Source organism: Bos taurus, chromosome 16, assembly GCF_002263795.3.
Source record: "Bos taurus isolate L1 Dominette 01449 registration number 42190680 breed Hereford chromosome 16, ARS-UCD2.0, whole genome shotgun sequence".
NCBI lineage: Eukaryota > Metazoa > Chordata > Mammalia > Artiodactyla > Bovidae > Bos > Bos taurus.
Window position 1 is genome coordinate 75,700,188 of NC_037343.1, and position 16,030 is coordinate 75,716,217.

At 39.9% G+C, this 16,030-nt stretch overlaps 1 protein-coding gene across 1 annotated transcript in view; it reads right to left on the reverse strand.

Moving 5' to 3' along the window:
* The window catches only part of LOC518224 (membrane cofactor protein), a 79,466-nt gene that overhangs the window by 43,594 nt on the left and 19,842 nt on the right, over positions 1–16,030 (reverse strand). Inside the window, exons 4-5 of the mRNA XM_059875833.1 lie at positions 5,293–5,378; positions 2,758–2,952 (exon numbers count right to left, since the gene is read on the reverse strand). Coding sequence (XP_059731816.1) covers positions 2,758–2,952; positions 5,293–5,378 — 281 coding nt within the window. The remainder of the gene's footprint in view (positions 1–2,757; positions 2,953–5,292; positions 5,379–16,030) is intronic.

Consider the following 16,030-nt stretch of genomic DNA (forward strand, 5'->3'; position numbering starts at 1 on the left):
GGCCTCAGAGCAATGCTGTCCTCATGAAACGAGTTGAGGATTCCCTCTTCTTATATTTTCTTAAGGCTTTGTGTAGAACTGCTACCATCTATTCCTTAAATGTTTGGTAGAATTCCCCAGTGAGGACACAGGGTTTATAGTGCTCTTCGGGAGAAGGTTTAAGTTGTCAAATTTATAGGCATACAGTGGTTTGTTTTCTTCCTTATTATTCTTCAAATGTCTGTAGGATATTTTGTGATATTCTCCTTTTCACTATTGTTATTGGTAATTTGTATCTTTTTTCCTGTCAGACTGTCTGTAAGTTTATCTACTTCATCTATTTTCTCTAAGAACCAGGCTGATTTCTTTGATTATCCCTGTTTTGTGTCTCTTCTCAATTTCATGGATTTCTAACTATTATTTCCTTGTGTTTTCTTGCTTTGGGTTTAATTTGTTCTTCTTTTTTAGTTTCTTATGGTAGAACTTAGATGATTGATCTGAGAATTTTCTAACATAAGTATTTCACACTAAAAATATCTTTCTGAACAATACTTTTGCTGTATCCCACCTTTCGATATATTGATCTGTTGTGTTCTAATTTTTATTTGATTCAAAACACTTTCTAGCTGTCCTTTTGACTGCTTCTTTGACTCATAGGTTCCTTAGTAGTGTCTTGCATACTTTTCAAATATTTGGGAATTATACATATAACTTGCTTTTTCTATGATCCAGCGAATGTTGGCAATTTGATCTCTGGTCCCTCTGCCTTTTCTAAAACCAGCTTGAACATCTGGAAGTTTATGGTTCACGTATTGCTGAAGCCTGGCTTGGAGAATTTTGAGCATTACTTTACTAGCATGTGAAATGAGTGCAACTGTGCAGTAGTTTGAGCATTCTTTGGCATTGCCTTTCTTTGGGATTGGAATGAAAACTGACCTTTTCCAGTCCTGTGGCCACTGCTGAGTTTTCCAGATTTGCTGGCATATTGAGTGCAGCACTTTCACAGCATCATCTTGCAGGATTTGAAATAGCTCAACTGGAATTCCATCACCTTCACTAGCTTTGTTCATAGTGATGCTTTCTAAGGCACATTTGACTTCACATTCCAGGATGTCTGGCTCTAGGTGAGTGATCACACCGTCGTGACTATCTTGGTCATGAAGATCTTTTTTTGTACAGTTCTTCTGTGTATTCTTGCCACCTCTTCTTAATATCTTCTGCTTCTGTTAGGTCCATACCATTTCTGTCCTTTATTGTGCCTATCCTTGCATGAAATGTTCCCTTGGTATCTCTAATTTTCTTGAAGTGATCTCTAGTCTTTCCTATTCTGTTGTTTTCCTCTATTTCTTTGCATTGATTGCTGAGGAAGGCTTTCTTATCTCTTCTTGGTATTCTTTGGAACTCTGCATTCAGATGGGAATATCTTTCCTTTTCTCCTTTGCTTTTTGCTTCTTTTCTTTCCTCAGCTATTTGTAAGGCCTCCCCAGACAGCCATTTTGCTTTTTTGCATTTCTTTTCCATGGGGATGGTCTTGATCCCTGTTTCCTGTACAATGTCAGGAACCTCCGTCCATAGTTCATCAGGTACTTTGTCTATCAGATCTAGTCCCTTAAATCTATTTCTCACTTCCAACATTCAGAAAACTAAGATCATGACATCTGGTCCCATCACTTCATGGGAAATAGATGGGGAAACAGTGGAAACAGTGTCAGATTATTTTTTGGGGCTCCAAAATCACTGCAGATGGTGACTGCAGCCATGAAATTAAAAGACGCTTACTCCTTGGAAGGAAAGTTATGACCAACCTAGATAACACATTTCAAAGCAGAGACATTACTTTGCCAACAAAGGTCCATCTAGTCAAGGCTACGGTTTTTCCAGTAGTCATGTATGGATGTGAGAGTTGGACTGTGAAGAAAGCTGAGCACCAAAGAATTGATGCTTTTGAACTGTGGTGTTGGAGAAGACTCTTGAGAGTCCCTTGGACTGCAAGGAGATCCAAGCAGTCCATCCTAAAGGAGATCAGTCCTGGGTGTTCATTGGAAGGACTGATGCTAAAGCTGAAACTCCAATACTTTGGCTATCTCATGGGAAGAGTTGACTCATTGGAAAAGACCCTGATGCTGGGAGGGATTGGGGGCAGGCAGAGAAGGGGACGACAGAGGATGGTTGGATGGCATCACCGAATCGATGGACATGAGTTTGAGTAGAATCCAGGAGTTGGTGATGGACAGGGAGGCCTGGTGTGTTGCGATTCATGGGGTCACAAAGAGTTAGTTGGACATGACTGAGCGACTGAACTGAACTGAATATTCCATTACACACATACACTATACCACACCACATCACACCACATCTTCTTTATCTATTCATATAGTGATGGATACTTAGTGGGTTAGTCTTTTAATATTCCTGTAGCCAGAACTCTCAGAGATCTTGTAATACAAGATAAAATTTTCTTATTTCTTAAGCCAGGGTGTGTTGAGTTTTCTGATGCTTTCAAACAAACAAAAAACCAAAAAGTTCTAGCTCATGCATATACACAGTAGCTCATGATGTATAAATTGGAATGCCAAGGACATGTGGAGTGACTGGTGGGGAACTCTGCAACTAGAATTATCTTTTAATTTGATTTGACCAATATTAAATTAAATTAGAAGTCAATTTAGCAAGAGGAGTAACTTTATGACTGTTTTGTTTACTTGTAGGTAAAACTATTTATGAAGTGCTTCCATGATCTTTGCAGACTCAGGAGGAAATAAATGGAAATATTATTACCTTTACACTCCGGAGGATCACTGCTCCATCTGTCATAATCAACACAAATAAGCGTACTCTCTCCAACAAGAGAATATTCATCTGGTCCATTTGAAGGATCACACATATAAATTACTATCTCATTATACTGATATTCATCCTTGTAAACGGTAAATCTTCCATTTTTTATATTTCCAGGTGTGGAACACAAAATCTCTTTAAAGGGGGGAAAAGGACATGAAGCAAAGATAAAATAGACAGCATTAGCAAAGTCCTGAACTTCCTTCAAATAATTCATAACATATGATTAATATAAGCTAGCTGTGAATCCAATATCCAATTAGAAGAAAGTCTCTATGTCAAAATGTACTATTTCAAATTCAAACGATTAATTTAGAAATTAACTTTTAGAATGAAGCTTATTCCTGAAATATGACATACATATATTTATCTGCAAGGCCATTCTAAGTTTTGTTTTCACCATCATAAAAGAGGCTGACAATTTAATGCAAAAATGTACTTGTGATTAAAAATAAAACTCTGTGCTAAGAAAATCCTTTATGATTTATAAATATCTCCACTAACAAATTGATTGTTAACATTAATACTATTACTATAATTAAGACTATTACTGTCGTTTTTCAGTTTCATCTCTTTGAGAGTATGGTTAAATTTTTCAGAGGTTACTGTGTGATTGCACACTGTGTGATTTTGCAATAGGCTGAATCCAGATGTCTTCCTTTAAGCCAGATATTAAAGTAATTTGCAGACTCCCTTGGTGTACAGAGGATAGGAATCCATGTGTCAGTGCAGAGGACATAGGTTTGATCCCTGGTCTGGGAAGACTCCACATGCTGTGGGAAGCTAAAGCTTGTGGGCCACAGCCATGGAAGCCGGAGGGTTCCAGGGCCTGCAACCCGCAGCTAACGAGCCCTGCGCTGCAGCCACTGAAGCCCTGCATCCAGAGCCTGTGCTCCACACCGCAGGGAGAGGCCTGCGCACCGAAATGAAGATCAGCCTCACACGGAAACATGCAAAACCACCGGTCACTACAGAAATTCAAATCAAAACGACAATGAGATATCACCTCACACTGGTCAGAATGGCTATCACCAAAAAATCCACAAACAACAAATGCTGGAGAGGGTGTGGAGAGACGGAAACCCTCCTGCACTGTTGGTAGGAATGTAAATTGGTACAGCCACTATGGAGAACGGTATGGAGGCTCCTTAAAAAACTAAAAATAGAGCTACCGTATGACCCTGCAATCCCACTATTGGGCATATACCTAGAGAAAAACATGGCTCGAAAAGATACATGTCCTTCAGTGTCCATTGCAGCACTGTCTACAGCGGCCAAGACATGGAGACAACTCAAATGTTTACCAACATAGGAACGGATGAAGAAGAGGTGGTGTATATATATATACAGCCATTAAAAAGAATGAATTAGGCCATTCACAGCAAAATACAGACGGACCTAGAGAGTGTGATCTTGAGTGAAATAAGTCAGACAGAGAAGGAGAAACGTCATATGACATCCCTTGTATGTGAAAACTAGAAAGAAATCATACAAATGAACTTACTTAGAAAACATAAAGAGACTCACAGACTTAGAAAACGAACTCATGGTTGCCGAAGGGAAGGGATAGTTGAGGACTTTGAAAAGCTCATGTACACACTGCTATATTTAAAATGGATAACCAAAAAAACCCTATTGTATAGCACATGGAACTCTGCTCAATGTTATGTGCCAACCTGGATGGGAGGGGGCTTTGGGGAAGAATAGATACATGTGTATGTACAGCTGAATTCCTTCACTGTTCACTGAAACTATCACAAAATTGTTAATCAACTATACTCCAATACAAAATGACTTTTGTGTAAAAATAAATTAATTAATTAAATAAAATAAAAAAGAGTAGCCTCTTGCTCACAGTAACTAGAGAACACCTGTGCATAGTAACAAAGACCCAGCATAACCAAAAATAAATTAACTTAAAAAAGTTAAAAAGTGTGCGTGGAATCTAGAAAAAAATTAAATAATATGGAAAAAGGTAAAACAGTACCACAATTCTATTTGGTTTAAAATCTTTTGATTTTTCATAAAAATTTGTTGCATATATTTACATGTATTAAGATTACTCTCCTTAAAAATGAATTAATAATTATTTAAATTTTTTTCAGCTTTAATTAATTCCAGTATAATATTAATATCAATAGATATAACCCATATAAAGAAAAGCTCTTGGATGTCTACTTTAGTTTAAAAGAATAAAGGGATCCCTGCATCAAAGGGGCTTCCCTTGAGGTTCAACTGGTAAAGAATCTGCCAGCGATGCGGTAGACCTGGGTTCAATCCCTGGGTTGGGAAGATCCCTTGGAGAAGGAAAAGGCTCCCCACTCCAGTATTCTGGCCTGGAGAATCCCATCGACTGTATAGTCCTTGGGGTCGCAAAGAGTCAGACACAACTGAGCACCTTTCACTCACTCACACTCACCACATCAAAAAGTTGGAGAAATGCTGCTCTATATTCTAAAGAGAGGATGTACTTACTTTCACATATTGGGGAATCATCATTCCAGTTCACATTATTTTCAGAAATTTCACAATATAGAATTCTTGCTCCAATCAGATAAAAACTAAATGAGAAAAGAAAAGTTACTATGTTCTTTAGCAATTAGAAAATGTGGATAAAAATGAAAAAAATGTTTATAGGGTTGTCTTTCTACACTATAGTAAATTGAGGAAGACATTTCTTAAAATATCATGGATATGCTAAATCTGGAACTCAATTGAATAGAGAGTTTCTGCATGTGGACCCACTTTGGCCTACAGTAAAATGTGTAACTGTGAAGAAAGCTGAGCGCCAAAGAACTGATGCTTTTCAACTGTGGTGTTGGAGAAGACTCTTGAGAGTCCCTTGGACTGCAAGGAGATCCAACCAGTCCTTTCTGAAGGAGATCAGCCCTGGGATTTCTTTGGAAGGAATGATGCTAAAGCTGAAACTCCAGTACTTTGGCCACCTCATGCGAAGAGTTGACTCGTTGGAAAAGACTCTGATGCTGGGAGGGATTGGGGGCAGGAGGAGAAGGGGACGACAGAGGATGAGATGGCTGGATGGCATCACTGACTTGATGGACGTGAGTCTCAGTGAACTCCGGGAGTTGGTGATGGACAGGTGTTGGGAAGCCCGGTACAAAATAGCCGGTTGCGGGAAGTCCTTGGGAAAATGGCGAAGGGCCAGAAATATCCCGGCTTGGTGTGCTCGGGCAGAAAAACATCTCCTGCCTTTGGTTATGCCCGGCGCCAAGATTTAATAATAAATATTAAGGATGTTGCTTGAGAAAACGGGTTATGGGATAAGCACATGGGTCACTTAGAGCGTGCTGTCCTGGAAATATTTTTACTGATTAGGTGTTAACCCCGTACGCGCTCTGCTGGCTGTATACTCTAAGCTCTTTGTTCCTGCTTTTATAAAACGGCTTGACTGCAGAAATAAACTTGTCAGTCCGGGCAAGAGACTGTCCGAGTGTCCTTTCAGGTTCGTCGCTTCCAAGTCCCAGGGAGAAAATCCCCAACAAGTGGCGCCATGAACAGGGACTTGAGAGGAAGGCTGAACAAAGCAACGAGCCCCTGCAGAAAGAGGCAAGCAGGATGGGACAACATAGCAGTGAAATTCCTTTCATTTCTATAATGCATCATTTTTTGAAACAAAACGGTGTTAATGTTTCAAGAGATCAGTTGAACGACTGCTATCATATTTTACTGGAACAATTCATGGTTCCCAGAAGAGGGGACACTCAATCTAGACATATAGAAAAGGGCTAAAAATAATGTTTTGCGAGCATATCAGCAAGGGTTACATGGTCACTCATACGGGCTATCATAGAACAAGTTGAAGGGCATAACGTTAATTTGGAAGTGAAAAACTATTCAATCTTTACATGAATATGAGCATAAGGAACAAGATATGCAAGGTGCTTTGAAATATAAGAATGTTATGTTCAATCAGACACAATCCTTAGAAAAACAACTGAGACATATATACAGGATGTGTCAAAACTGAAGCCACTTAGAACGGAGGTCATTTCATTCAACGGACAGCCCAAACCTGAGGTTTCCCCTTCTGCTCCGCCTGTAACAGCAATTGCTACCTTTGCTCATACTAATCATTTCACTCCTCCTCAGGAGATGCCTGCTTGCGCTTTCCCTTTCCCAGTGCAATTTAATCAACCTGCCCAAGGCCAAAATACTTGGGCTAATCTAGATTTTGGCATGTTGTCTAGCTTTAAGAAAGCATGTATTCTGTATGGACCTACTTCTCCTTACTGTATAGAATTTCTCAGAGGATGGGCTGACCATTGGATGCCATATGATTTTTTTCAAGTAGCAAAGATGGTTTTCAATCCTCAACAATTACTTCAATGGCAAATATGGGTTAATGATGAGGCCCAACAAATGCTGATTGACCAGCAACCTCATGGTAACCCTGCAAATTTAACCTACGATATACTCACTGGAACAAGAGCCATGGCCGATATGATTGCACAATTAGCTAATATTACCCCTCAGATGTTACATTTCATTAAAGAAACTGCCTGCAGGGCGTAAGCAAAGGTTGATAGCACTAACTCTGATGGTTCATTTGTTAAGATTATTCAAGGACATGAGGAGGAATATTCTCAATTTATAGGAAAATTAAAGGATGCAATTGAGAAATATATTAAGGATGTGACTTATAAAATATTATTTTAAAACAACTTGCTTTTGAAAATGCTAATGAGGAATGTCAATCCGTGCTCAGACCAATTCGAGAGACTGGCTCTCTTATGGAATATTTGAAAGCATATAAGGACATCAGATCTATGTCCCATAGAACAAAATTGGCAGCATTGGAAACCTTTAATGTACAAAAAGCTGCTAATGCCAAATGTTTTAACTGTGGGAAGCCCAGCCATATTTAAAAACAATACACAGGCCGGAAAAAATAATACTACTTCTAATAAGAAGAGACCCCCAAAAATATGTCCAAGATGTAAAAAGGGGTTCCATTGGCTGAATGAATGTCATTCTAAATTTGATAAGGATGGAAACACTTTGAACCCCGGTTCACAACAAAAACAACAGGGAAACTGATAAAGGGGCCATCCTCTAGCCCCGCTACAAAAGGAGGACCTAGCGTTATGACGCTACAAGCAGCTACATCTAAGAGTGCTTGCATTGATATACCTAGTCCTTATGATATGGAACTAATAGAATTATATGACCCCCACAAAATTCCCACTGGATATTATGGCCCAATTCCACCCGGGACAATGAGACTGATTTTGGGACATAGTAGCTGCACAATGAGAGGTTTAATGGTATTGACTGGTGTTATGGATGAAGATTATGAAGGGGAAATACATGTTATGGTAAATGTTGTGAAAATGGGAAATGTATACTTACAAAAAGGGGAACGTTTTGCACAATTATTACTTTTGCCATATGTCAAACCAATGAAGGCATCTGATAAAGTTCAGCAGGGAGGCTTTGGCAGTACCAACCTTACTGCTGCACTATCCACCTTATTAAAGGAACATCAGAAACCCATACTTACTTTACGCATACAGGGAAAAAATTTCACAGGCATGTTAGATACCGGAGGTAACATTTCAATCATTGGAGCTGCAGAATGGCCCCTTGATTGGGGTAAGGTTGTGGCTCCTTCTAGACTATTAGGAGTGGGTGAAGCTGATGCCACACAAACTTTTGTCAGTGCATCCTATTTACAAGTGTATGGCCCTGATCAAATTGTAGCTTATCTTAAACCATATATTACTAATATCCCTATCAATTTATGGGGATGGGATTTTCTTGAACAAACGAAAGCCACAGTTTCTTTAAATGAACCTTTTTAATGGGGGCCATTGAGTTAACACCGCTGCCTCTCGATTGGGAATCTAATACCCCAGTATGGACACCTCAATGGCCCCTAACTAAAGAAAAATTGGCAACTCTTACACAATTAGTAAATGAACAATTACAAAAAGCTCATATAGAATCTTCATTTTCCCCATGGAACTCCCCTATTTTTATAATAAAAAAGAAGTCAGGAAAATGGTGAATGTTAATAGATTTAAGAAATGTTAGTAACACCATGTCACCTATGGGGCCCTTACAACCCGGATTGCCCTCCCCTTCTATGGTACCAAAGGATGGTCTATAGTTATTATTGACTTACAAGACTGCTTTTTTACTATACCTTTGCACCCTAAAGATAGAAAACATTTTGCCTTTTCAGTTCCTTCTATAAATCACATGGCTCCTGTTAAAAGATTTCAATGGAAGGTGCTACCTCAGGGAATGATGAACTCTCCTACCATTTGCCAATATCTCATATCTGTTTTATTACAACCTATTAGAGATAAATGTCCTACTGCGTTTATAATTCATTACATGGATGATATACTTCTTTCTATGAAATCTGAACTCTGTTTGCAACAGTTACAATGAAGTTACTACTACTCTTCAAAATCATGGCCTGCTTGTTGCACCAGATAAAATTCAATGGAAAGCACCCTTTAATTATTTAGGACATGTTATGGAAGAATCTAAAATCAAACCTCAAAAAACTCAAATTTCTGTGCAATCTCTACGCATGCTGAATAATTTTCAAAAATTGCTAGGAAATATTAATTGGCTATGGCCATCTGTTGGCATCCCCACCTATGACTTACAAAATCTATTTAAAATTTTAGAGGGATCCCCTGACCCTAATAGCCCTAGGCAGCTAACAAAAGAGGCCAAAGAAGAACTGGCCTTTATGGAGAAACGCATTCAACAATCTTTTTCAACTCGGCTAGATTATGATCAACCAGTTTCTTTATATATATTCCCCACTGAACATTTGCCCACTGCAATTATAGCTCAACATAGCCCAGTAGAATGGGTATATTGAGAAAATAGGGCACTTAATTGTGTCAGGAAGAAGCCATATACAAACTTTGGATTTGATCCATATGCAATACATGTTCCCTTGACAAAAAAGGAATTGCAAATTACCTTACAGTATAACTTGACCATGCAAATGGCATTAAGTGATTTTCAAAATGTTACCTCATTTCATTTGCCGAAAGGAAAATTATGGGACTTTCTACAATGTACTAAATTCATTGTAATTAATATCATTACATCCCAACCTATTTCCAATGCACCCACCTATTTCATTGATGGCAACAAGAAAGGCATTGCAGGGATTGTCGGCCCTGATATCAAAGAGAAATTACCCTCTACCTATTCTTCAGTACACAGAGTTGAATTGTATGCTTTATATGCTCTTTTGTCACTTCAACCATTATCCTTCAACGTATATACTGATTCCAAATACCTTGCTTCCCTTTTTCCTGATTTTGTTACCGCCTTTTTATACAACCTAGATGAAGAATTATATACTCTCTTTTCACAGACTCGAGCTTTAATTCGCTCACGTACGGAACCTTTCTTTATTGCACATATACGTGCTCATTCAGGTTTACCTGGCCCTCTGGTTGCAGGAAATGATGCTGTTGACAGGCTCATAGCTCCCATTTTTACGTCTGCCAATGACGAACACGCTAATCTTCATACCAGTGCTAACAGATTGCACTCTAGATACCATATTCCTCTCACTGAAGCGCGGCATATTATTAAAGCCTGTGATGTCTGTGCCCCTCTGCGCTTACAAACTATGATTTCAGGAGTTAATCCCCGGGGGCAACAGCCTAACTCCCTTTGGCAATCTGGTTTCACTCACTGCTCCTTAGGAAAGTTTTCTTTGCTTTTTATCTCAGTTGATACATTTTCAGGCTTTATCTGGACAATACCTGTCTCTTCAGAATCCAGTAAACACACCATTTCCACACTCTTACTCACCTTCCCCATTATGGGGATTCCTTCTGTCTTGAAAACAGACAATGGACCTACATTCACCTCACATTCGTTTCGTTCATTTTTATCAGAATGGAACATAACACACGTTACAGGAATACCCTATAATCCTCAGGGTCAAGCCATTATTGAAAGAGCCCACCGCACCCTAAAAACTCATTTATTAAAACAGTAAGGGGGAATATAGAAGAGGAGATACACTTCTTATCCCATGAACCCTCAATTACTATTATCTTTAACTCTTTATTCCCTGAATTTTTTAAACTTAATAAAAAATAATTCTGACACTCGTGCAGAAGACAAAAACAGCAAATTAGAAATCAATACACCAATATGGTATAAGCAGTTTAATCAATGGCTGCCAGGAATCTTACGACTTCTAGACAAGGGTTATGGTCCTGTCGTTACAGATGGAGAGGAAATCTGGGTTCCCCTTCGCCATGTCCTTTACCGAGAAGGACCCCAAGACCAGACTCCCTCGGCAAGTGACGAAGTTGACACGAAGGGTCTCATCAATGACTTTGGAGGAGCCAATGAGGAAACGCCATCGTCTGAACCCTTACCCGACATGGGCTCAAGTGAAAAACATGACTCGTCAGGCTGAGCAGACACTGAAGAGTACTGGAACTCCTATGACTCCAGATAAGCTGTTTCTGGCAATGTTAGCTGTTCTTTCCTGTTCCTCTGGGTAAGTGCAGAATATGCTTATTGGGCATACATACCCAACGCACCACTTCTCTCCATAGTGGATTGGGTAGATAAAGCCCCTATGATCTTTACCAATGATAGCATGCATTTTCCAAGTCCCTGGTCCATAAAGCGACCAATCCATGAAGAAGATGCAGGAAAGCCAATCAACATTTCCGTGGAATTCAAAACCTTGCCTGTCTGTTTCGGATCTCACCCACTTTGCATGACTATCTTCCCACAGTGGTGGGCATACTCTGCCAACAGTGGGACTGCTTTGCATCTGGGAATGTTTGCTACGGCATCTTTCTTACTTAATGGCTCCAAGTGACATTATCCAGGCCAGATAGCCAACTATTCGAACATGCTTTTTCAACCAGAGGAACCTTCATGTCACACTGTATCTTGGAGAAGAAAACAGGAGATACAACCGTTACATTGGTCTGATTGTCGAGGCCAATTTGGGAAAGTTTCTATAATTCAGCAAAATCATACTAATCATACATTTAAATTTGTTGACTGGGGACCTCACGGGTTGTTTGTAAACTGTTCTGAAGAGCAAGAAGAACATCATAACTGCTCCTGGTTTAATAGATCAAGCATTGGAGGCTTTCATAAATCTAAGACAAGTTTCTGGACTGATAAGGACATATTGCTGAATTGGTATAATGGGGGCTTATCACCCCCACGGCCCAGGATTGTCGTCCCCATTGTGGGGCCAAAGCAATGGCACATTTGGAAAATTCCAGCAGCCTTAAAGCACTTCGCTAGTGTTTATGGGACTATGGGTATGTTTCGTCCTTCTAATTATACCTTCCTATACAATAGTACTGGCTATATTCAATCATTGGAGAAGGCAATGTCACCCCACTCCAGTACTCTTGCCTGGAGAATCCCATGGACAGAGGAGCCTGGTAGGCTGCAGTCCATGGGGTTGCTAGAGTCGGACACGACTGAGCGACTTCACTTTCACTTTTCACTTTCATGCATTGGAGAAGGAAACGGCAACCCACTCCAATGTTCTTGTCTGGAGAATCCCAGGGACGGGGGAGCCTGGTGGGCTGCCGTCTATGGGGTCACACAGAGTTGGACACGACTGAAGCGACTTAGCTGCAGTAGCAGCAGCATATTCAATCATGTGTTCACCTTCCATATTTGTTTATTGTAGGGCATTTTGATATTGACTTATTGACCAAGATTGTCAATTGTACTGCATGTGCATTGTATACCTGCGTTAATCACACCATTTCATATCACAATGCTAGCATTGCACTAGTTAAACAAAGATCTGAGATATGGCTTCCTGTAAACTTAACTGAGACTTGGACTGATTCTGTATTTCTTTCTGTATTGTTGAAAACTGGACTTAGGTGATCTAAGCGCATCATTGGGTGGATTGTTACAGGCATCTTAAGCCTTATCTCCATTGTGACTGTAGGAACTTTGTCCGGTATGGCTTTACATAATTATATACAAAATCATGATTTTATCACTGCTTGGCGCAAAGACTCATGATCTTCGGACTCGACAAACTCAAATAGATCAGCAATTACAAACACGAATTAATGAGTTACAAACTGCGGTTATCCACTCAGGAGATCAAGTGCAGCAACTGGCTTTCCAAACACGTATATGTTGTCACTGGAATTTTACTTCTTTTTGTCTGACTAACATGCCCTATAATAGCACTGAATATCCTTGGGATAAAGTTAGAGTGCATTTGCAGGATCTCACAGATAACTCAAGTTTAGACATCAATTTGTTGAAACAACAAGTTGCTAATTTTCAAGTTAAGGTACCTAAGGAATTGTACAGCACTCAATTTTATGATACTTTAACCAAAACCCTATCATCTCTAGATCCTAGAGCTTGGTTTTCAGGAAGCAACATTTTTATATATGTATTAATCACCCTGCTTTTTCTGTCATTGCTTATAGGATATAGATGTCTCTACTCGAGACTCCATGCCTCCCACAATGGAGTCCAACTAGCAGCTTCCATGCTTAAATTAAAAACAAAAGAAGGATATGTTGGGAAGCCCAGTACAAAATAGCCAGTTGGAGGAAGTCCTTGGGAAAATGGTGAAGGGCCAGAAATATCCCAGCTTGGTGTGCTCGGGCAGAAAAACATCTCCTGCCTTTGGTTATGCCCGGTGCCAAGATTTAATAATAAATACTAAGGATGTTGCTTGAGAAAATGGGTTATGGGATAAGGACATGGGTCACTTAGAGCGCACCGTCCTTGAAATATTTTTACTGATTAGGTGTTAACCCCGTACACGCTCTGCTGGCTGTATACTCTAAGCTCTTTGTTCCTACTTCTATAAAAAGGCTTGACTGCAGCAATAAACTTGTCAGTCCGAGCAAGAGACTGTCCGAGTGTCCTTCTTTCAGGTTCGTTTCTTCCAAGTCCTGGGGAGAAAATCCCCAACAACAGGGAGGCCTGGCGTGCTGCGATTCATGGGGTCACAAAGAGTCGGACACGACTGAACAACTGAACTGAGCTGAACTGAAAATGTGTAAATTACTGTCACGCTGGTCAGTGCAGCCCCTCTGCTCCCTCTGGCAAGTGTATTACACACTGACTTCTACTCTTTGCTCACACCATTTTGCTCAGTAAGGGCTGAGCAGAGAGATCAGGGCCCTAGAACTTGCGACCTGGAATCAAGTTCCAGCTCCATGACTGCCTTGAGCTTGAGAAATCTCTTAATGCTTCCCTAATGCTTCCCTGACGTAACTCATGTGATTGTTCTGAGGACTGGATGAGATAGCCTCCGGCACATAGTGAGTACGAGGCAAGTTTAAACTCTTATTGCTAGTTTTTTAGATCAGAATACACATGCACCTTATTTTATTTCTCTTAACTTTTTGAGATTTTAACAAACTGAAGGTGTGTGGCAACCCTGCATTGAGCAAATTCATTTGTGCCATTTTCCCAACAATGTTTGCTCCGTTTGTTTCTCCTGGCACAGTTTGGTAAATATCACATATTTCAAACTTTATTACTGTTATTATATTTGTTGTGGTCATCTGTGATCACTGCTGTTGAATGTTACTACTATGACTTACTGCAGGCTTAGATTTGGCAATATGTTATTTTAAAGTTAATGTATGTACACTTTTCAGATATAATTCTAATCACAGTAGACTATGGTATATGTTGTTGCTGTTGTTGTAAACATATGTGAAAAATTCATTTTACTTGCTCTATTGCGGTGGTCTGGAACTGAACTTGCAACATCTCCAAGGTATGTCTTCACCTTCCTAGGATTATGGGCTTCCCTAGTGGCTCAAGGGTAAAGAATCTGCCTGCAATGCGGAAGACCCAGGTTCCATTCCTGGGTTGGGACGATTCCTTGGAGTAGGAAATGGCAACCCACTCCAGTTTTCTTGCCTAGAGAAGCCCATGGACAAAGGATCCCAGCGGGCTACTGTTTATAGGGTTGCAAAGAGTCGGACATAACTCAGTCACTTGACTTCTTAGGAGTAGCTCAGGAATACTCCTACTTGATGAAATTTTCTGTGATGATTTAAATTCACAATACACACTCTCTTCCTTCTGGAAGTTCACTGTAATGATTGTGAGTGATTCTATCTATTTGATACTTCTTCTCATTTACTACTACGCTTTGACTCCTCTTTGTGTATGCTGTATTTCTCAAGAAGGATACAACTTCTTTGGGAAAAATCTATGTAGTAAAGTTTTGGCATCCCTCAAAGTATCTAGCAGAGCCTCTCTATATAAATATTCACTGAATGTTCCATTATTTTTAATTGACCACATTAAAAAATACCCTATCTGCTTCCAGCTGACTTTTTCCACAAGGCTCACTCATTGATTTTAGATTGCAATGTGTATTTCTGGGAGGACAGCAATTTAAGAAGTATCAGGAATCTGCCTCCCCACCTTGATAACAATTGCACCGGTAGAATCTGCCTGATGTCACTATTTTGGAACTCTGCCTTCTGTTGATAGTTTACAGTTTCCGTGAAGATGGAGGCAGGCAAATTGACTTGTTTTGGTCAATCTCAACTCTTGTCTAGCACAGTGGGAGTGACCCATCCTCACCCATAGCAGCGTGGCAGGGTTCTCTGCATGTGTTCCCAGAGCAGCTTACAAGTAGCTTGTGGGAGCCAAAGTGGGCAAAAAGGACCCTGCCCTCCAAATATGAGGCTCTGTGTTCTTGTCACCAATTGCTGCTTCTGATCACAGATAATCAAAGAGATGGACTTCCATTTTTGTCGCCCCTTGCCCCATTCTTGCAAGCCCCTCCTATCCTGGATGAAGTAACTTAAAGGGGCTTAAATATTTAGTGGCCTTTGTTCCCCCTTTCATTGTTTGCTTTTTCCTCTTTCAGGAGCCAGACATTCAACATCAGGACATTCAAAAGCAACTGCATGTGTAGGGGAAATAAGTAGGTGATCGTGTACGCCCAGGGAAAGGCTCAGGAAAGACCTAGATAATCTTCAGTTTATATAGCAGGCTGATATTCATCATAGAGATACAAAAAACATTAACACAAAAGAGCAACCCCCAGGTAAGAGGGGAAATCTAATTTTCAGAATTACCAAAGTATTAGATTCAAGTGTTTTTTGTTCAGTAAGAAAATCACAATGCATACAAAGAAACAAGAGTACAAGCCTTTCAAAGGAAGAAATAAATAAAAAGAAATTGTCTTTGAAAAAGAACTGATGGA